We start from the raw sequence: 18,773 nt of genomic DNA on the forward strand, positions 1-18,773 counted from the left end.
GGGGGTGGTGGTGGAGGCTTTTCAAGACAGGATTTCTCTGTGTAACCTTGGCTGGCCTGGATTCGCTTTGTAAACCAGGCCAGCCTCGAACTCACAGTGATCTACCTGCCTCTGCCTCCATGGGTTTCTTTCTTTTAGATTCACTTATTTTATGTGTATGTGTAGAGGAAATTTAATTCAGAGCATGGCTGCTCAGGAAAGAGATCACAGCCAATGACCTTCTAGGTCTGTGGGATCTGGCTGGAATACAAACTCACCTTTAATCCAGGAAACAGAGGCAAGCAGATCTGAGTTCAAGGCCAGCCTGGGATAGAGCAAGTATCAGGTAAAGAAAAGCTTAGGTCCAGATGTGGTGGTACATGATTTTAATTCCAAGCAATGAAGGTAAAGTTAGCTTGTAGAAGGAAGCACCCAAGTTTGAAAGCTATGTTTAATTGAGTGGCAGAAAAAGTGACAAATCAGAGAAAGATCTGACAGAGTAGGATAAACTCAACTCTCAAGAGGAGAGGAAAGAGAAGATACCTAAGGGTTGGGAGAGAGAGGGGGGGCAGTGTTACCAGGGCAAATAGGTTGTAGAGACAGAACTCAGTTGAAGACCAAATAATCCAGAGAATGAGAAGGAGCCAGAAGATTAGAAAAGATTGCTGGAGTTAGTTTGAGGCCAAGTAGAGCAATTCAGAGGCTGAGAGAGAAGCCAGACTGAATAAGTCAGCTGGGAGAGTAGTTTTGAGCCAGAACAGCTGAGTTGAACCAGCTAGCCCAGAGCTCAGAAAAAACTAGAAAGGGTGAGCTTATTAAGCAGTAAGCCTCAGAGGCAGAAAACATTCTAGGCCTACGTTAGATTATACAGAGGTAGAAGCTTCCAGGACTAGGCCTAGCTTCGCAGACAGAGGCAGTAAGCCTCTGAGACAACAATTGAGACAGGGGAATAAGAGTTCCTTTTCCATGTATGTGTGTTTTCCCTGTGTGTATGTATATGAACCATGTGTGTGCCTGGTACTGGACGTCAGAAGAAGGTCTCACATACTCTGTAACTAGAGTCACAGATGACTGGGAGCCATCATGTGGCTGCTGGGAACTGAACTTGGGTGCTCTGGAAGGGCAGTCAGTGCTCTTCTTACCTGTAGCCATCTCTCTGGCCACGAGAGTAGCTTCTTACTAAGTAATAAATAATTAATATACTTCTTCTCAAGGGGATTGTTTTCCAGAAGCTTCATCCAATAACGATTGTTTAAATTTTGTTTCCTAGAATGTCATACACACAGAGCATGCAAGACAGAATTTAAAATAATTGCCCATGTGTACACAATACCCTCTCCAACACAGCTGCATTCTTTTTTATTTGGTTTTGGTTGTTGCTGTTCTTGTTTCTTTTTAAGACAGAGTCCCACTCTGTAGCCCAGAATGGCCTGGAACTCTCTAGCCTAGGCTGGCTTCAAATTCATGGTAATACTGTGTCAGCCCTTCATGTGCTGGAAGGCTCTACAGTTGTACTCTTAAAAAAGAAAAAAAAAAGCTGGGCAGTGGTGGTGCACATCTTTAATCCCAGCACTCGGGAGGCAGAGGCAGATGGATCTTTGTGAGTTCGAGGCCAGCCTGGTCTACAGGGTGAGTCTAGGACAGCCAAGGCTAACACAGAGAAACCCTGTCTCGAAAAACAAAAACAAAAACAAACAAAAAAAGGATGTGGTTATGCAACCAGCAACCTCTGCCCTATTTATTCAGAATAAAGGAACAAGGATGGATGAGCACAAAGAGCATAATGTTAAAGTAACGATAGTAGATAGTATTTCCAGGGATTGTGTGTGTGTGTGTGTGTGTGTGCGTGTGCGTGTTTGCTTGCATACATGTTAATGCAATGTATGCATGTGAGGGTGCAGGCAGCATGTCTGCACATGTTCATATGAAGCCCAGAGGGAGATGTCATGTGCTTCCCTGTATTTTCTACTTTTCTCTTGCTGTGTTAAACATCATGACAAGCAACTTCTGGAAGAGTTTTATTTGGCTTTTGGTTCCAGAAGTTTGACGTCTATCATGGCACCAGAGAGCTCCCGTCATGAACCATAAGTACAAAGCAAAGAACGTGAACTAGAAATGGCAGAAGGATTTTAGCTGTCTGGGTCTACCCCAGTGATGCATCCTCCATCAGGGCCACACCACCTAAACGTCCCCAATAGAACTGCCCAGGAAGATCCAGTATTCAAATGCCTGGGACTGTGGCTGGGGTACACTTCTCATTCAAACGAGGGTCTCTCATTGAACTCAAAACTTTCGGTTTGAGCTAGGCTGGCTAGTCAGTGAGCTCCCAGGACCCACCTGTCTCTGTCCCCCAATGCTGGGGACACAGGCACACACAGCTGTGCCCAGCTTTTGTGTTGCTGAGTCTTGAGTTTGGGCTCTTACCCACTCCACCATCTTTCTGGCCTCTAACTTCCTGGTCTCACTTAGATGGCAAGTGCCAGATTTACCCCTCTAGTTGAAACAATGAAAAAACTGGACAAAATGTATTAAACAATGTTAGAAAAAAAAGTACAGACAGAACCAGATAAAGATAGCAAAGCTGTGTCCTTGCAGTTACTGAGCTGCCTACTGTTTCCCACACCTTGTTTTTGAGACAGAGGCAGGAGAATCCTGAGCTCAGGGGAAACATGGTGAGATTTCATGTCATAAAAAGTAAATAAGGAATACTTTAAAAACACACTAAGTAGGATTCACAGCAAATGAGACACTTTGGCCCTTTTCTCCCCAAACAGTGGGCTTGATGCCAGAGCAACAGAAGATGTCCAAAGTGAATCACAGGGAGGAAAAACCACTTAAATAAAACCCAGGGCTAGAGAGGTCTCTGACCCAGAACATTGTCATTAGAATGTGGCAGGGAGAATAGTGGAATAGTTAGGGGCGCTTGCTGCTCTTCCAGAGGCCCCGGGTTCAGTTCCCAGCACCCACACTCGGTGGTTCACAACTGTCTGTAACTTCAGGTCCAAGGGATCTGACACCCTCTCTGGCTTCTTTGGGCTCTGAATGCATGCGGTGTACATGTACTCACACATGCACGTACACGTGTGCACACACGCATACACACACACACATACACAAATATTAAAAACAAACAAACAACAACAAAACCCCAAAGCATCATTGAGGTGTGGAATAAATACAAATACCACATATCACTATATTGGAGTTTTTTGTTTGGTTGGTTTTTCGAGACAGGGTCTCTCTGTGTAGCCTTGGCTGTCCTGGACTCGCTTTGTAGACCAGGCTGGCCTCGAACTAACCAGGTGCACCAGCATACCTGGCTTAGATTGGAGTTTTTGATGGAATGAGGTGCTGTTGATACGGTAGCTGGCGTACTGTAGGGAGCAAGGGAAAGGGGATCATGGTAAGAACTGCAAGTGACTCACAAAAGTTACAGTCAGAATGGACATTGGGAATAAAACAGCAAGGCCAGGATCCCTAAGAATGAGAGACCAAGAAGCTTACAGCCTAGTGGACCTGATAAGAGACAGACATTCAGGCTCTGAGAAGCAAAGCCGGTGTTGGAGGGCAGGCTGCCTAGCTTCCAGGAGATGCCCCCACATCCTCAACTCTGGGGAAACATGCTAGGCACTACTGCCCTTTTACATAGTGTTGCGTCTGCTGCAGCTAATTCTAACAGACGGCTCCTAAGAAGGCCTCTACCTGTTTCAGAAAGGAGACACTAACTAGCTCAGTGGTTCTCAACCTTCCTGTTGCTGCCACCCTTTAAGACAGTCCCTCGTGTTATGGTGACCCCCTAACCGTAGAGCTGTTTTCATTGTCACAACTGTAGTTTTTGCTACAGCAAATTTTTTTGGCGGTAGAGGTTTGCCGGAAGGTTGAGAACCGCTGCACCAGGCCATCCCATAGACAAGGAGTTAGTTAAGATAACTAAGAAAAACTACAGCTACTTTTTGGTAGCCGTGAGAACAAGGTGCTTTACTATAAGAAACGGCACTTGCCATAGCTGCAAAGTTTGAGGTGGCAATGCAGCCAGCCACACATACGTCAGCTGGAAGGCAGTCAAAGCCAACAGCTGACAAAGCCAGAGCCAGAGTGGACAAAAGGGGTGAGGGACATACAAACCCTGTGGTTCTTTCCCTGGCTGGACCTGGAGGCCATGCATAGAGTGTGGGGTCTTCCGACTGGCCAATGAATAATACTACAGTCTTTGGCCAGCCCCTCATGAAAAAGCCCCATGACCAGCCTGCCTTGGCAAGCAGCTCAGGCCCTCTCTTTGGGGCTGAGAGCTTTATTTCCCTTCTACATTAAACCTTAGGGTTTCCCCTTCCCTTTTCCTAAATTTCTTACTTTTCTGAAATCCTCTTCAATAAAATTTGCCTTAGGCTGGGGAAATGGCTCGGCACTCCAGAGCTGCTCTTCCTGAGGACCTGCATTTGGATCCCAGAAGCTGCGTGGCAGCAACCAACCATCTGTCCAGCCAGTTCCAGAGGATCTGATGCCCTCTTCTGGCCTCTGTGGACACCAGAGGTGCACAGGCATACATGCAGGCAGAACACTCATAGACGGAAGATAAAAACAACCCATTCAAACAGAAAAGAGCCTGACGCAGAACACTGTTGTGACGGTAGTGGGGTGAACAGTGGTCCTCTAAATGGTACACATGCTCACCTCTCAATTCTGCTCTTTGGAACCTGTAAATGTTATCATAGTTGGGAAAAGGGTGGAAGCAATTAGAATAAATATCTTGGAGATGGATTCTCAATCAAATGACAGGCGTACTCATAAGAGGCGCGCCGAGGGCTGGAGCGGTGGCTCGGCAGTGAAGGGATCATACTGCTCTTGCCAAGGACCTCAGTTCAGTTCTCCTGTCAGGCGGCCACAAATGCCAGCAACACTAGCTGTCTTCTGTCCTCTGAGGATGTCCTAACACATACAGACATAAACACAATTAAAATAAAATAAATCTTTAAAAAATGAATAAAAGACACAGAGGGAAGTGAGATCTTTTCTCTCCCCATCCTGAGTTTTTAATGTGGTGAGTGAAAGGTCATGGAGCCTGGGAATGCTGAAGTAGCCACCAGAAACTGGAGGAGGCGGTTGTCCTTAAAAACCCTCATCCTCACCAGGACAAGGTTTTATCAACATTTTCATTTTGAAGTTCTATGACACATAACTACAGCTGGAGAGTCAGTGAAATTGTTCAGTGCCTACAAGCACTTGCCGCAAGCCCGATGACCCGAGTTCAAACCCGAAGACCCATATGGAAGGAGAGAATTACAGCAAATTGTCCTCTGACCTACACACACACACACACACACACACGCACGCACGCACGCACGCACAGAGAGAGAGAGAGAGAGAGAGAGAGAGAGAGAGAGAGACTAAAAAAAATCTATGAAGAAATACAATTATATAGGTTTTGTTTGTTTATTTGTTTGTTTGGTTGGTTGTTTTTGTGACTGTCCTGGACTCAATTTGTAAACCAGACTGGCCTCAAACTCACAATGATCCGCCTGCCTCTGCCTTCCGAGTGCTGGGATTAAAGGCATATGCCACGACACCCAGCTCAATTATACGGTTTTAAGTCACCAAATTTGTGGTAACTCACTGTGGCAGCAGCAGGAAAATTGTACAGAGGATTAAATTAAGTCACATGTTAAAATAAGTTATTTTGGTATTGCCTATATAACGCAATGTTATACAGGTTATAATTATTCTTATAGATGATTTCAAATTATTGGAGAAATAAATGCTCACTTAAGTCAAAACACTGCTTTCTCCTTTCTTCTTAACAGAAAAAGTAAAAAGTATTAACAGTGTTCAACCGGGCGTGGTGGCACACGCCTTTAATCCCAGCACTTGGGAGGCAGAGGCAGGCGGATCGCTGTGAGTTTGAGGCCAGCGTGGTCTACAAAGTGAGTCCAGGACAGCCAAGGCTACACAGAGAAACCCTGTCTCGGAAAACCAAACCAAACCAAACCAAACCAAAACAAAAACAAACAAAAAAACCCAAAAAAACAATGTTCAAAACAGCTGGGCAGTGGTGGTGCACACCTTTAATCCCAGAACCCAGGAGGCAGAGGCAGAGGCAGAGGGCCCTTTGTGAGTTCAAGGCCAGTATTGTCTACAAAGTGAGTTTCAGGACAGCCAGAGATGTTGCAGAGAAAAACCTTGTCTTAAAAAAACTAAACCAAACCAACACCCCTCAAAAAGACAACAAACAAACAAAACCCAATGCTCAAGATAGCATGTTTCACTTATGAGTAAGGCTTTGCATATCTGCTTGGGCTAACTTAGAAACATGGCAGAGCTGGAAGATGACAACTTTAAACAGTGTTAAACATGGCTGCCATAACCCAAAGGGGAAAAAATGCAAAGAGGCTAAAACCTCTGCAGTCTGCCCTCGTGGAGCTACCCTGGTTCCATGCGCTACACCGGGTTTTCAGATGCACACTGCTACCCTAGGGCACCCATCCTTTTCAGTTCCTACTTACTCTCGCCATCCTTCCCTGCATCCCAGCATCCCTGCATTCCTCACCTGTGCCCTTCCCCACTCTGCACATGATGTAAGACTAATCCTAAGGCACCGCAGACCCAGTCCTGCTCCTGGTTGGCCAGTGTTGGCCAGTAACTGGATACGTGGCAAGAAGCAATTAACTGGCTTGGGGAGTGGAGGGATTTAGTCCATCGGTGCAGTGAGGTCAGCGGGAGGCTGTGGCAGGAGTGCTCCTGGGATGGGGAGGCAGATGAGCCAGGCCATTCGACCTAGAGGAACCCATTTCCTCTAAATGAAGGTTCCAAAACTTCTGAAAACAGCTCACTAGGTGTCTTAGGAGCCACGTGTTCCAACACATGAGTCTGTGGCGGACAATCCACCTCTAAATCACGTAAGTCCCAATAAGTCAAGAGTAAGAGACTGGTGACAACTGGCCCTGAGTGAAAATATTGCTTCTTCTGCATGTCCACCAGAGAGCATCCATTCGAGAAGAGGTTCTAAATAATTAAAATGATACAACAGTCCAACCTCTGGGCTTCAGTTTCAACCAGCTCCTTGTATACTTGCTTAATTGAGTAATGATGGAGCAAAATGCCACAGCGGCAGGGTTGGAGGCTAGGCATGGTTCTACACTATGGACGTCTCATCAAAGCCAATCTTGCCTAACCTGTCCATAGCAAAGACCAACGATGGGGCACCATTTTGCTTTTAGAAACAAGGTTTCACACAGTTTATAGGCTGGCCTCAAACTTGCTATGCAGCTGAGGATCACCTTGCACTCCGTGTTCTCCGCTTCTACCTCCCAACTGCTGTATTATAGGTATGTGCCACCACGCCTGGTTCCTGGGATGCTGTGGATTGATCCCAGTGCTTCATACATGATAGACACACATTCTACCAACAGAGCTACCTCTCCATCCCACGAGTACTCTGTGGTGGCAGATTTTCTTTCACTGCACATCAGTCAGCTCTGCTAACTGTACCAACTGTTGGGAGACATTCTGGCATTTCTGAGCAAATGGTACTGACAGCTTTGTTTGAGGATGTTTACAAATATGCTGAGAGGCTAGGAGCAGATTTACTTTGCATACTGAGGTAATAACACTAGGACGAAGTCGTTTCAGGGAGCTAAGATAGGCTCCCACGGGTGGGAAGGCAGATTTATGTCCGGGCCAGTAACACCAAGATGCACACTAATGCTTAAGTCAAATCTATTACATTGTTATTTCTGCCACACTGGTGATTTTTAAAGATTTATATATTTATTATGTATACAGTTTTCTGCCTGCTTGTACCCCTGCAGGGCAGAAGACGGCATCAGATCACATTATAGATGGTTGTGAGCCACCATGTGGTTGCTGGGAATTGAACTTAGGACCTCTGGAAGAGCAGGCGGCGCTCTTAACCACTGAGCCATCTCTCCAGGCCCTCTGCTGGTGATTTTTAAAGACAACCAAAATTCACAGGCAGGGGAGATGAAGTCTACCTTCCCTTTTTAAACAACTGGGTCTTACTATGTAGTTCTGAGTGGCCTGAGACTTTCTATATAAGCCAAACTTGCCTCAAACTCTCACAGAAGTCTGCTTACCTCTGCCTCTGGGGTGCTGAGATTAAAGGTGTGTGTCACCATACCATCACACCCGGAAGATCCCATCTCTTAATGAAAGCAGTCACAAAGTCACAGGGTTACACAGAGCTAGCAGCAGCATCTTTATTGTAACACACACACACACACACACACACACACACACACACACACACACACACACACCCCACACGAGTGGTTTGAAGAAATAACTAAAGAATGAATGGTGCTTTCATACTTTTTAGACAAAGAACAATAAATCTGTGAAGGAATGAAAAGAAGAATTGAAGCTCCCTCAGAGACAGGTGAGGGCAGAAGTGGAGGCTAGTGGAAAGGAAGCGTGGTTTCTCATACACAGTCCCAGCAGACCTCTGCTTTCCTCTGGCCCCTCTGGGAGGCAGCCGGAGCTGAGGGGGGGTTGTCTGAGTTCATGTCCCTTCCTCCTTCCAGGATCACTCCCAGATTGAAAATTAGTTAGGCTCCTTTTCTGTTGATACATCCAGCTGTATTGAGGAGCTCTGCTACCTTTCCCAGGCCCATGACCTGACATGGCACGGTCTTTATGTCATGCAGGCTTCCACTCTCACTCCCAGGGACTGTCGATGGGTTCAGGCAGCTGCCAGGCAGTCAGCAGGCCGGACCGTCTAGTGAACAGCACAGTCGCTGTGGGTGACCGTGGCGGGGCTATGGACCTGAAGAGCAGTGGCCGCCAGATGAGGGCCCTCATGGTCCACTGCCTCCTATGGGTATGAAAATGGTCTCAAACAAGGTTACTAATTTTGATAAGCCCTACAAAATTAACAGAAAAGATAAAAGTAGAAAAGGCTGAGGATGGTCCCCAAGCCCCCATACAGGAGTTGGTGAAAATGGTCTTTAACACCAGAGAGGAGGCAGCCCAGTCTTCCTGAAAGGCTTGGCTACCACAGAAGGTTATGGCATTCCAGGCCCGAGCCTTGGTAGCTAGCTACCTTGAGGAAGATGGCACTCCTGAAGAGGAAACAAGGAAGGCCCACCAGGCCCCTTTCTGTGAGGCACCTGGACCGTGCCACCAGGGAAACAGTCATGGAGCTAGAGTGAGGTTGAGACATCCAAACCTTGAGAATCTCAGTCTCGAGACCAACGGAAGTAAGGATCCCTCCCTCCCTGCTCTGTGCTTGCATGGCCCTGGCACACGTAGTCTCCGTTCCCTGCCCCCACAATTCTCAATGTGGTTGTGGGATGCCTGAGGGGCCGGGACAATGGTCCAACACAAAACGGAGGCAAACCAGAAGAACCTCATGGCAGGACCTGAAGAGCAGTGGCCGCTTCCCCCATCATCACAGAAGTTCCCTGGTACCTAGGCACCAAGCACTTCCCTCAGTGAGGCCAACTGGTCCTCCCAGTGATTAGCTATCCAAGGGCTTGTGTCCAAATCCCATTGGTTCTAACCCCATTGGTCAAGCGAATGTATAAAAGACTTGGGCCCACGACGGTCCAATGAGGTAAAGAGAGAAGTGACCCACCCAGTCACAATCTGCTGTCACTTCTCTTTACTGTGGGAAGCCCTTGTAGTGGCCCCCAATCTGGCTCTCCCAGACTCCACCTGCCCCTACCACCTATTTACGGACAAGAGGATGGGAGTGGCCACGGGTGTCCAAGTTCAGACTGTTGGGCCTGCCCATCAGGCTGCAGCTTTTTTTTTTTCTTCAAACAGCTAGATCCATGCTATGTGTATGGCAGCTAAGTTTGAGAGCCCCAGCAGTGGTGGCCAAGCTCACCCAGGAAGCCCTGAAGATCACTCTGCTCCAGCTGATCATGGTGTACTCCACACATTACCTCTTGGACCTCCTGAGTCATTTCTCTCTTTCCCTACTTGGGCCCTCACAGGTCCAAGTCTTTCCTCTACTCTTTCTAGAAGACCCCAAAACTACCTTGGCCTCCAGTCCTGTCCTAAACCCTGCAATCACCCCACTCCCTGTTTTGTTGTCCTCTGATACTCCCTCTCACGCCTGCCCAAGTGTACTCTTAGTATACTCTACTAAGGGGGAGTTATAAGCTTGGCCTGGCCATAAAGATAAAACTTTTGCCTTTCAATATCTTGTTGTTGGCTCATGGTTTTCGACACCACACCTGGCTGTAGCCTCAGTCTCAGGGTTCTTTTTTTTTTTTCCCCCTTCCGAGGCCCCCATGGTTGAAATCCTATTTTATTGTAAGGGTAATTATTTTTTATTCTAGATTTCTTTCATCTAGAATTGTACTTTAAAATGCTTTTATTTTATATTGCCCTTTGTGGATTTAAAAATACATTTCCCCCAGAGCCAATTACAAGTAAGTTTTTGTATGGTGTGTTTTGGTTTGCTTTATATTGTGATAAAGCAATAAAGACCATGAACAAAAGCCAGGAAACTCAAGGCATTGCTATTACTTAACAGTAGGAAACTCAAGGTATTGCTATTACCTCATATTATTATTCCTATAAAAAATGTGTGTTCCACAGCTATCAGGAAGTATTAGTCTCTTCTCTAAGGATATGTGGAGCACGCTGACAGTTCTGACAGAGGCTAGTGGACTACAGTCCCTGTGTGTGTGTGTGTGTGCGCGTGTGCGTGTGCGCGCGCGCGCGCCCGCTGGCGTTTTTCTTTCTTTCTTTTTTTTTTTTTTAAATTTCTTATTGGTGGGTAACTTTTAAATTACTGGAACGACGGAAAATGAACTTCAGGGGAGAGTTAGAACTAAGGCAACATTCACCTTATGATTCTAGCAGGAAACCGTCAAGCAAGACGGGAACTTCAGCTCTGCCTCCAAGACACCGCTCCGGGTTTTGGCTCGAGCTCCGGACGGCCCAGCTTTCTGGACGCGCTCTTAATTTCCGTTTCCGCCGCCGTAAAGTCACCCAATCGGCTCACAGCGTGCCTGAGCAGTCAAGCTTCAGGAAGCGGCCTCTCTATCCAGGAGCCCCACTGCCTTCTGGGATTGCGGCGGAGTCAGTGCGTTTGAACGCGTTTCCTGGGCGCTCTTAGCGAGTACGGAAGCCGAGAAAGTCCGGCTCAGCCATGGCGGCGCACCTTAAGAAGCGGGTGTATGAGGAGTTCACTAAAGTGGTTCAGGTAAGCTCTGGTGGGAAAGGTCGTGGACCGGTCGGCGCGGGAAGGTTGTCCGCAGCCCACGCTGTTCTCCAGATAGGCGCCTAAATTTGTGTGTAGCCGACTCAAGTTTTTGGCTCCAGGCTGCACTTCAGGGGGGCGTGTTAGGTCTTGTGTGTATTTATTTATTTATTTATTTTAAGTTTCTGGACATCGAATTCAGGTTCTTGAGCATGCTAAGCAAGCTACTCTACCTCTGAGTCACACTCCGACCGCACTTGAAACGAAACAAAACAGAATTAGCAAAAACAAATCACTGTATAATTTAAAAAACTGTCCGCGATCTCACTTTGACGTCTCACGACTCGGTTGTGCCAGATCTGGTTCCATTTGCATCCTGTTGTCCTCGGGTGGAGGCAGAACTCCTCCTAACTCTTGCTCCCCAACTTTCAGAGACGAGCAGGGCTGTATGCAAAGCCCCACGGGCATGGTAAAGGGGTCTGTAGAACATTTTATTGTTCCTTTTTGCGTGTAACTAGTTCTGAACTTTTTGAATGAGAGTCAGAAAGCTGTTCTGGCTTTTCAGAGCTCCGGCATCTGTGGCTGATTTTCTGTTTTGTTTGTTTGTTTATTTTGTTTTGTTTTTCCTGGCTCTGTATTCCTTCCCCTTCCTACCTCCTCTCTCCTTTCTCTCTTTCCCTTTCTTCGTTAAAGATTTATTTTGTGTGATGGTCTATGTGTGTGTTGCGTGTGTTTGCGTGCCTGCGAAGGCCAGAGGAAGGTGTGTCAGAAATCTGGAGCTGGAGTTAAACGTGTTTGTGAGCCACCTGAGCTGGCTGCTGGGTCCTCTGAATGAGCAGCAAGTGCTTTAACCACTACCTTCTCTCTAGTCCGCCCCCTTTTCTTTCTGTTGTTGTAAATCTAGGTAGAATAAGCTTGCCAGCTTAACGGGATTTGTTTGTTTTGCCTCCCTCCCTCCCTCCCTCCCCCCCTCTCTCTTTTAAGTTAGAGGCGTCAAAGCAGTCACGTTTTTATATAGTGCCATTTCTTCCTCCCCCTGCATTCCTTTTCTAGCATGACACGTATCATACCTCGCAGAACTTTTGTAGTTGTCTGTTTTACACAAAGCACATGCTGTTCTTCATTACTTTTTACTCTATACTGAGTGGCCTTTTGGTTTTGCTTCAAGACTTGACTGAAAGAGCTTAGTTTCCTCTGCTGCTGTTTCTGCGCGCTCTGTTGGGCTCTCTCATTCAGGGCTCCTGTAGTCGCCGGTGTATCTATGTCCCCACCAGTCTGTGCTCCCTGATGGCAAAAGTGATAGGACCCGGCTCCATAAAATGTTACCACGTTGGCAGATATTATTCCCTTCCTTACCTGTCCCCCCACCCCCCACCCCCACCCCTCATCCCCCTGCCTCCTACCCCCACCCCCATCCCCCCACCCCCAGGGAGAAAGTTATTCCTCGCTTTTGAGCCAGCGGCAGTCCAAGTAAACTTGTGTTTTAGAGCCTCCTGCTTCTGTCTCCCGAGTGCTGGGGTTACAGGTGTGCACCCCAGCTATTGGAAGAATTCATTTTTATACTTTGTCTGCTCCTGGTGGCCTGTTTGTTGTGAAGACGAGGAGGGAGGGCGTGTGTTTAGGGCTTGTCACATGCATGCACAGTAAAGACAGGACAGCAGGGTTCTCACGCGTGCCCCTGGGATGGTGTTGGCATGCCCTTGTATAAACGAGGCGTCACCCAGCTAGTGGTGTACAATTCTTTTCACTTCAAAGCCCCTTCTTTGTTCCTGTTATATAATGTTCCTGACTACAATTACCCTGATAGAGCAAATTTGAGGGAGATGACTGCTACCTACACTAAAATAATAGATTAAGAGTAAAGAAAATTACTGAGTATGACAATTATCTTACAGTTGTTTTCTGTTCCTGCCCATTATGCCAAGACTTAAGGAACCTATAGGATACGTTCCCTTCTATACAAACTTAAACTTTTTAAAAAACATTTATTTGTGCAAGTGTGTGTGTAATTTTTTGGTTTTTCTGCCATGTGGGTTCTGGTGATGGGACTCAGGTCATGCTTGGCAGCAAGCACTTTTACCCACTGCGCCCTCTCACTGGCCTCATGATACTGTCTTTATTTCTTTTACCCCCTAATTTAAAAAAATATATTTACTTAGAAGCGTTCAGAATGTCAATAAAACAGACACATTAAAAAAAATTTTTTTTGCAATTACAGAGTGGTATTCAGTTAACAGAACAACAGTTATTTTTCTATAAGCTGCATCACAGACAACTGAAGAAGGAAAAACAAAACAAAAGAAAAAGAAAGAGAAAAAAAGCAAAACAAAAGAAAGAAAGAAAGAAAAAAAACCCCTACCGCCCTCGTGTATAACTAATTTGTGCTGTGCACTAACAAGAACCTGCATTAAATTTCCATGCCAATTTACAACCCCCAGATTGTACCAGGCAAGGCCAGTGGCCATTGAAAATACCCCCAGGACTGGGCTAGCTGAAGACACGTTCGGTAGTGTGTTAACTATACAAAAACAACAACAACAACAACAACAACAAAACCCACTGTACAGTTTAAAAACAAATCTTACACAGCCTTACATTTCAGCTTTTACCTTTAAAAGGAGTTGTATAAAGAGGAATTAAAAGCTTTCTAGGCAGGGCAAAAAACTGTGCTAGAACCAACTTATTCATCTTCTTCCTCATCTTCCTCTTCCTTCTTTTTCTTACTCTGTTCAGCCTTGACCACCCACCCCCTTTCCACTGCACCAGGCTTCCCTTTAGCTCTGTAGGCAGCAATAGCCTCTTCTTGCTTCTCCTTCAGCGGGGCGGCCTCCTTCCCACAGGGCCGCTTGTCATCTGCGTGGTGCTGTCCACATCTTCTGCTGTCCTAGCTTCTTTGGAACATCACCAATGGACCAGCCAGGGTGTTCGCCCTTGATTTTGGGGCTGAAGGCTGAAGGAGTCCTCTTGGATGCCTTGGGGTCCTTGAGCTTTTTGGTCTCCCCTTTGGGGGGGGGGGGGGAATGTAGGTTTTCATTTCTCTTTCATAACGAGCCTTTGTCAGCCTCTGTCATGTCTTCAAATTTCCGAGAGGCTCAGAGTCACCGGGTGCCCGTCGGGCTGGTGCTTGCCCTGGTGCTGTATGTATGGAGCTCAAAGTACTGCAGTGGCTGTGAGAGCGGGAGCCAGACACAACCCAATACTGTATTTCTTAAGTTCTATTTGTTAAGCGTATGTGTTAGGAGGGAAAAATTATTCCCACATGGTGAACCCAAGTTACATTTATAGACTCTGTGTTCACATTTTACCTTCTTTACTGTCTTACAGCAACAGCAGGAGGAAATTGCTACCAAGAAGCTCCGATTAACAAAACCCAGTAAATCTGCTGCTCTGCACATAGACCTGTGCAAGGCCACCTCCCCCGCCGATGCTTTGCAGTACCTGCTCCAGTTTGCCAGAAAGCCCGTAGAGGCGGAAAGCGTGGAGGGCGTGGTCAGGATTCTCTTGGAACATTATTACAAGGTAAGAAAGTCTTGAGCGCCTGGCGGGGTCATCTGTAAGACCTGTACTGTGTCTGCAGGATGGGCCAATGTTGCAGATAAGCAGGAAGGTGTTGAGTCGTAGGCTAAGTACTGTGGATATCAAGATTCCAGGGTGGTGAGTGGAGTCAGGCGTGTAAGTGGCTTGCTCAAGGCACTGTGAGCGCTATGTGTGGAGTGGAGAGAGAGCACAAAGGAAGACTTAGTCTCAGCCATGGCTCTTTTCTGCATGCAGCTATGGAATGTAGTGTGCCCATCATCCTGCTGTTCCTGACTTAATTTAAGGCCTTCATGCCTATTATAATAGCCGTTTTACTTTGTTTTTAAAGCAGAATTATGTTTTTCCTTTTTATAGAGTGCCTTACAGTACAGCCCAGGATGGCATCTCTAGGACTGGAGTTAGTGGTCGTGAGCTGCCACCTAGGTGTTGGTAGTCAAACCCAGGTCTTCTGCAGGAGCAGCAAGTGCTCTTAACCGCCTAGCCATCTCTCTAGCTCCTGTTTATATTTGTCTTTACGCTAGCCTTCGCTGGTTTCAACCCCTTTCTCTTTCTCTGCATTTACACCACCAGGCCTGGCTGAACCTCCTCCTTTTCAAGCTAAGATGGCTAGACATCTCATTCCTCTTTCTCCTTCGCAGCTGGAGCCCAGGCACATGATCTTTCCTCAGTCAGTTGCACTTGCTTGTCCCAACCATCCAATCAGGATCTGCTGAGTCACAAAAGTCAGTGATGAAAGGTTCCTTCTAGTGGTGACAGTGGCAGCTGTAGCTCCCACTCTCCAGTGACTCCAGGAGTAGCAGTCCCAGTGGCGTTGGTGGGCTGAATGGCCGTGGCAGCCAACACTGACTGAATAGTGGAAATGGGGCACTTTTAGTGTCAAACGCACATGTTTTAGTTTTAGAATAATATCAGGAAGACATAAAAATTTCCATTTGTGCTGGCCGTGGTGGCACACGCCTGTAATCCCAGCACTCTGGAGGTAGAGGCCTGGTTTACAGAGTGAGTCCAGGACAGTCCAGGCTACACAGAGAAACCCTGTCTCGAAAAGAAAAAGGAATTCCATTTGCAGTATTGACTATAGCCCTGATGGAGAAGGCTCCCTCTTGAGGCGTGTGAAGTTAACTGTTCAGAAATAAAGCTCTGGAGTAGTTAATCTCTGAATTCCTTTGGGATGTCATTTTCCTGTGTCCTGGCTAACAGTAGATCATCGAATGACAGGTGCTTTTCTCCCTAGGAAAATGATCCATCTGTGAGACTGAAAATTGCATCATTGTTGGGATTATTATCAAAGACTGCAGGGTTCTCTCCAGACTGCATAATGGATGATGCCATTAACATACTGCAGAATGAAAGTAAGTTGCAACTCAAAAGCTATGTGGTCAGGGCAGAAATCTAGTCCTCGTGCAGAGAATTTACAGCAAAGTTTTGTGTTGGTTGTTAAGAAAAAGAACTTGAGAGAGAGAGAGAGAGAGAGAGAGAGAGAGAGAGAGAGAGAGAGTGAGTGTGTGTGTGTGTGTGTGTGTGTGTGTGTGTGTGTCTTCCACTAGTCCAGGCAGTCCTCCAACTCGCTAGGTACCCAAGGTGACCTAAATTGTGAAGCAGTCCTTTGCCTGAGTCTCCTGGGATTATCTGCCTAAGTCACTCCTTCTTCTTAAAAGGAACTTGAAGATGCTTTAATAAAAACATGTACATGTATTTACTTATATTAGGGCTGAAATAGAGCTTTATGTCAGGCAGAGATGTGGCTCAGTTGGTAGAGTGCTTATCTAGTCTTCATGAAGCTGTGGGTTTAGTCGCCGTCACTGCATAAACTGGGTGGTCATGGCTCAGTTGTAGAGTGCTTGCCTAGAATGAAGTCCTAGGTGTGAGCCCCCCTCACCACAGAAAGTGTACATGGTGGCTCACAATATAACCCTAGCACTGGGCAGTAGAGGTGGGCGACTCAAAGTTGCCTGCATAGGAAGTTAAAGGTCAGACTTTTTAAAAAAACAGTGTTTCTATCTCTGTCTATAGATTTAACTTAATAACTATCATTGTGACCTCTACAAAGTGCTGTATAACAGCTTATTTAACATAGAAGATAGATACTAATTTCCCTTTAAAAAATAATTTCAAGGTCTCAAACTCATAGAGGTCTACCTGCCTCTGCCTCCCAAGTGCTAGTAATAAAGGTGTGCGCCACTATATCCAGCTCTAATGTCCTTTTGTTTGTTTGGGTTTTTTTGTTTGTTTGTTTGTTTTTGAGACAGTTTCTCTGTGTAGCCTTGGCTGTCCTGGACTTGCTTTGTAGACCAGGATGGCCTCGAACTCACAGCAATCCACCTGCCTCTGCCTCTTGAGTGCTGGGACTATAGGTGCACACACACCACTGCTCCTGGCCGAATGTTCTTTCTTATATACTAGCTTTAACTGGAAATATTTTATCTCTAAAGTAGACACCTAAGAGAAGAGTCTTAGTGTTCTAGTGCTGTGAAGAGACACCTTGACGGGAGCAGCTCTTATAAAGAAAGCATTTAATTGGTGCTTGCTTACAGTGCCCGAGGGTTAGTCCATTACATCATGGTGGGAAGCAAGGCCCAATGCAGGCAGGGGTGGTGCTGGGGAAGGAGCTGAGTGTTCCACATCCAGATCTGCAGGCAGCAAGCAGGAAGAAGGCGAGCGAGCCGCCCACCTCCAGTGACACACTTCCTTCATCAAGGCCACACCTATTCCAACAAAAAGTGTCACTCCCTAAGCATTTAAAATACATGAGCCTATGGGGGCTAACCTTATTCTAACTACTGTGTTCCATTCCCTGAGCCCATAGGCTGTGGCCCTAGCACAATGCAGAAACTGTGTTCAGTCTGACTTCAAAAGTCCCCATAGGCTATCACAGCCTCAAACTTGCTTAAAAGTCCAAAGTTCAAAGTCTCTTCTGAGAGTCATACACTCTCATAACTGTAATCCCCTGTAAAATCAAAATTTAAAAAACAGACCACATATTTTCAGCACAATGGCACAGGCTATACATTACCATTGGGAAAGGAAAGGAAGGGAACATGGCGAGGAAATACTGGACCAAAGTAAGACAAAAACCACCTGACTCCAAACTCTGCACGTCCATGTCTGATGTCAAAGCACATGTTCAGATCTCTGGCTCCTTTCAGCTTTGTTGACTGCAGCACACTTCTCTCCCTGGGCTGGTTCCACTCCCTGTTAGCAGCTCTCCTTGGCAGGGATCCCACGCTTCTGGCAGCTCTAATAGCTTGGGGTTTCCATTGAAATTCGGACTTCACTTTCCGAACATCACACATGGCCTCCCTGAGCCTCCATGCAGGGACACCTGTGATACCTGGCCTGCAGAGGGAGATTCCTCAACCCTTTTTTTGAATCCTTGATTTTAAAGCCAGAACCATGTGATTGAAGCTGCCAAGTCCTTCCACTTCCTGGAGCCGAACTTGGCCTCCTCATTCAAATACGTTTCCCCAGCGTTCTGTGTTTGATGGCCTCCTCCATTGCTTACACTTTTCCTTAATTCCTTTTCACACATGGGGCACATAGCAGTGGTGGGGTCTTGCTCTGAAGCCACCACTCCTTTTGTTCCATTTAGCATCAGGCTGTTTTTTTGTTTTTTAGCGTCTCATCTCCTTGAGTACTAAATTTCGCTCCATTACACTTCCTGGGATGGTGCTCCTTTTCTCATTAGACTGTCATTTTGTATTTTTCCTTGCTCTGCTTAAGAGTGGCCACTAATAACCCCCTGAGATAGTCAGTATTAGGCTATCTTGAACTCTCTTCCAGTGCTATTAATCTAAACTCTTCAGTTTAGCCCCAGGCTTTGCTAAAAATGTCACAAGAATGGTCTCTAGGCCACCTACTGACATTCTTCCCGGAAACCCCTTGAGCCGGGCCGCCATCATCTACACTGCTCTCAGCACTGCGTTTTCCACACTCATACTCGTGTGGCCCATTAAGCCCTGCTTACAGTGTTCAGCTGCTTTCCCAACCCAAAGCCCCAGAGTCTACATTTCACCAGCCCGCAGCATGCTCAGACCTGCCACAGCAATCCCTGCTCCTGATGGCAGCGTCCACCGGAGCCCTGTTGCTGTGA

At 46.6% G+C, this 18,773-nt stretch overlaps 1 protein-coding gene across 1 annotated transcript in view; it reads left to right on the forward strand.

The window, feature by feature from the left end:
* The first annotated feature begins 11,006 nt into the window (after positions 1-11,006).
* INTS4 (integrator complex subunit 4) overlaps positions 11,007-18,773 on the forward strand; it is a 63,249-nt gene continuing 55,482 nt past the window's right edge. Inside the window, exons 1-3 of the mRNA XM_084774179.1 lie at positions 11,007-11,149; positions 14,471-14,665; positions 15,918-16,035. Of these exons, the coding sequence (XP_084630305.1) occupies positions 11,096-11,149; positions 14,471-14,665; positions 15,918-16,035 (367 nt within the window). The 5' untranslated portion in view covers positions 11,007-11,095. The remainder of the gene's footprint in view (positions 11,150-14,470; positions 14,666-15,917; positions 16,036-18,773) is intronic.

The sequence above is a fragment of the Acomys minous genome, assembly GCF_964271855.1.
Source record: "Acomys minous genome assembly, chromosome: 2".
In the NCBI taxonomy this organism is placed as follows: Eukaryota; Metazoa; Chordata; class Mammalia; order Rodentia; family Muridae; genus Acomys; species Acomys minous.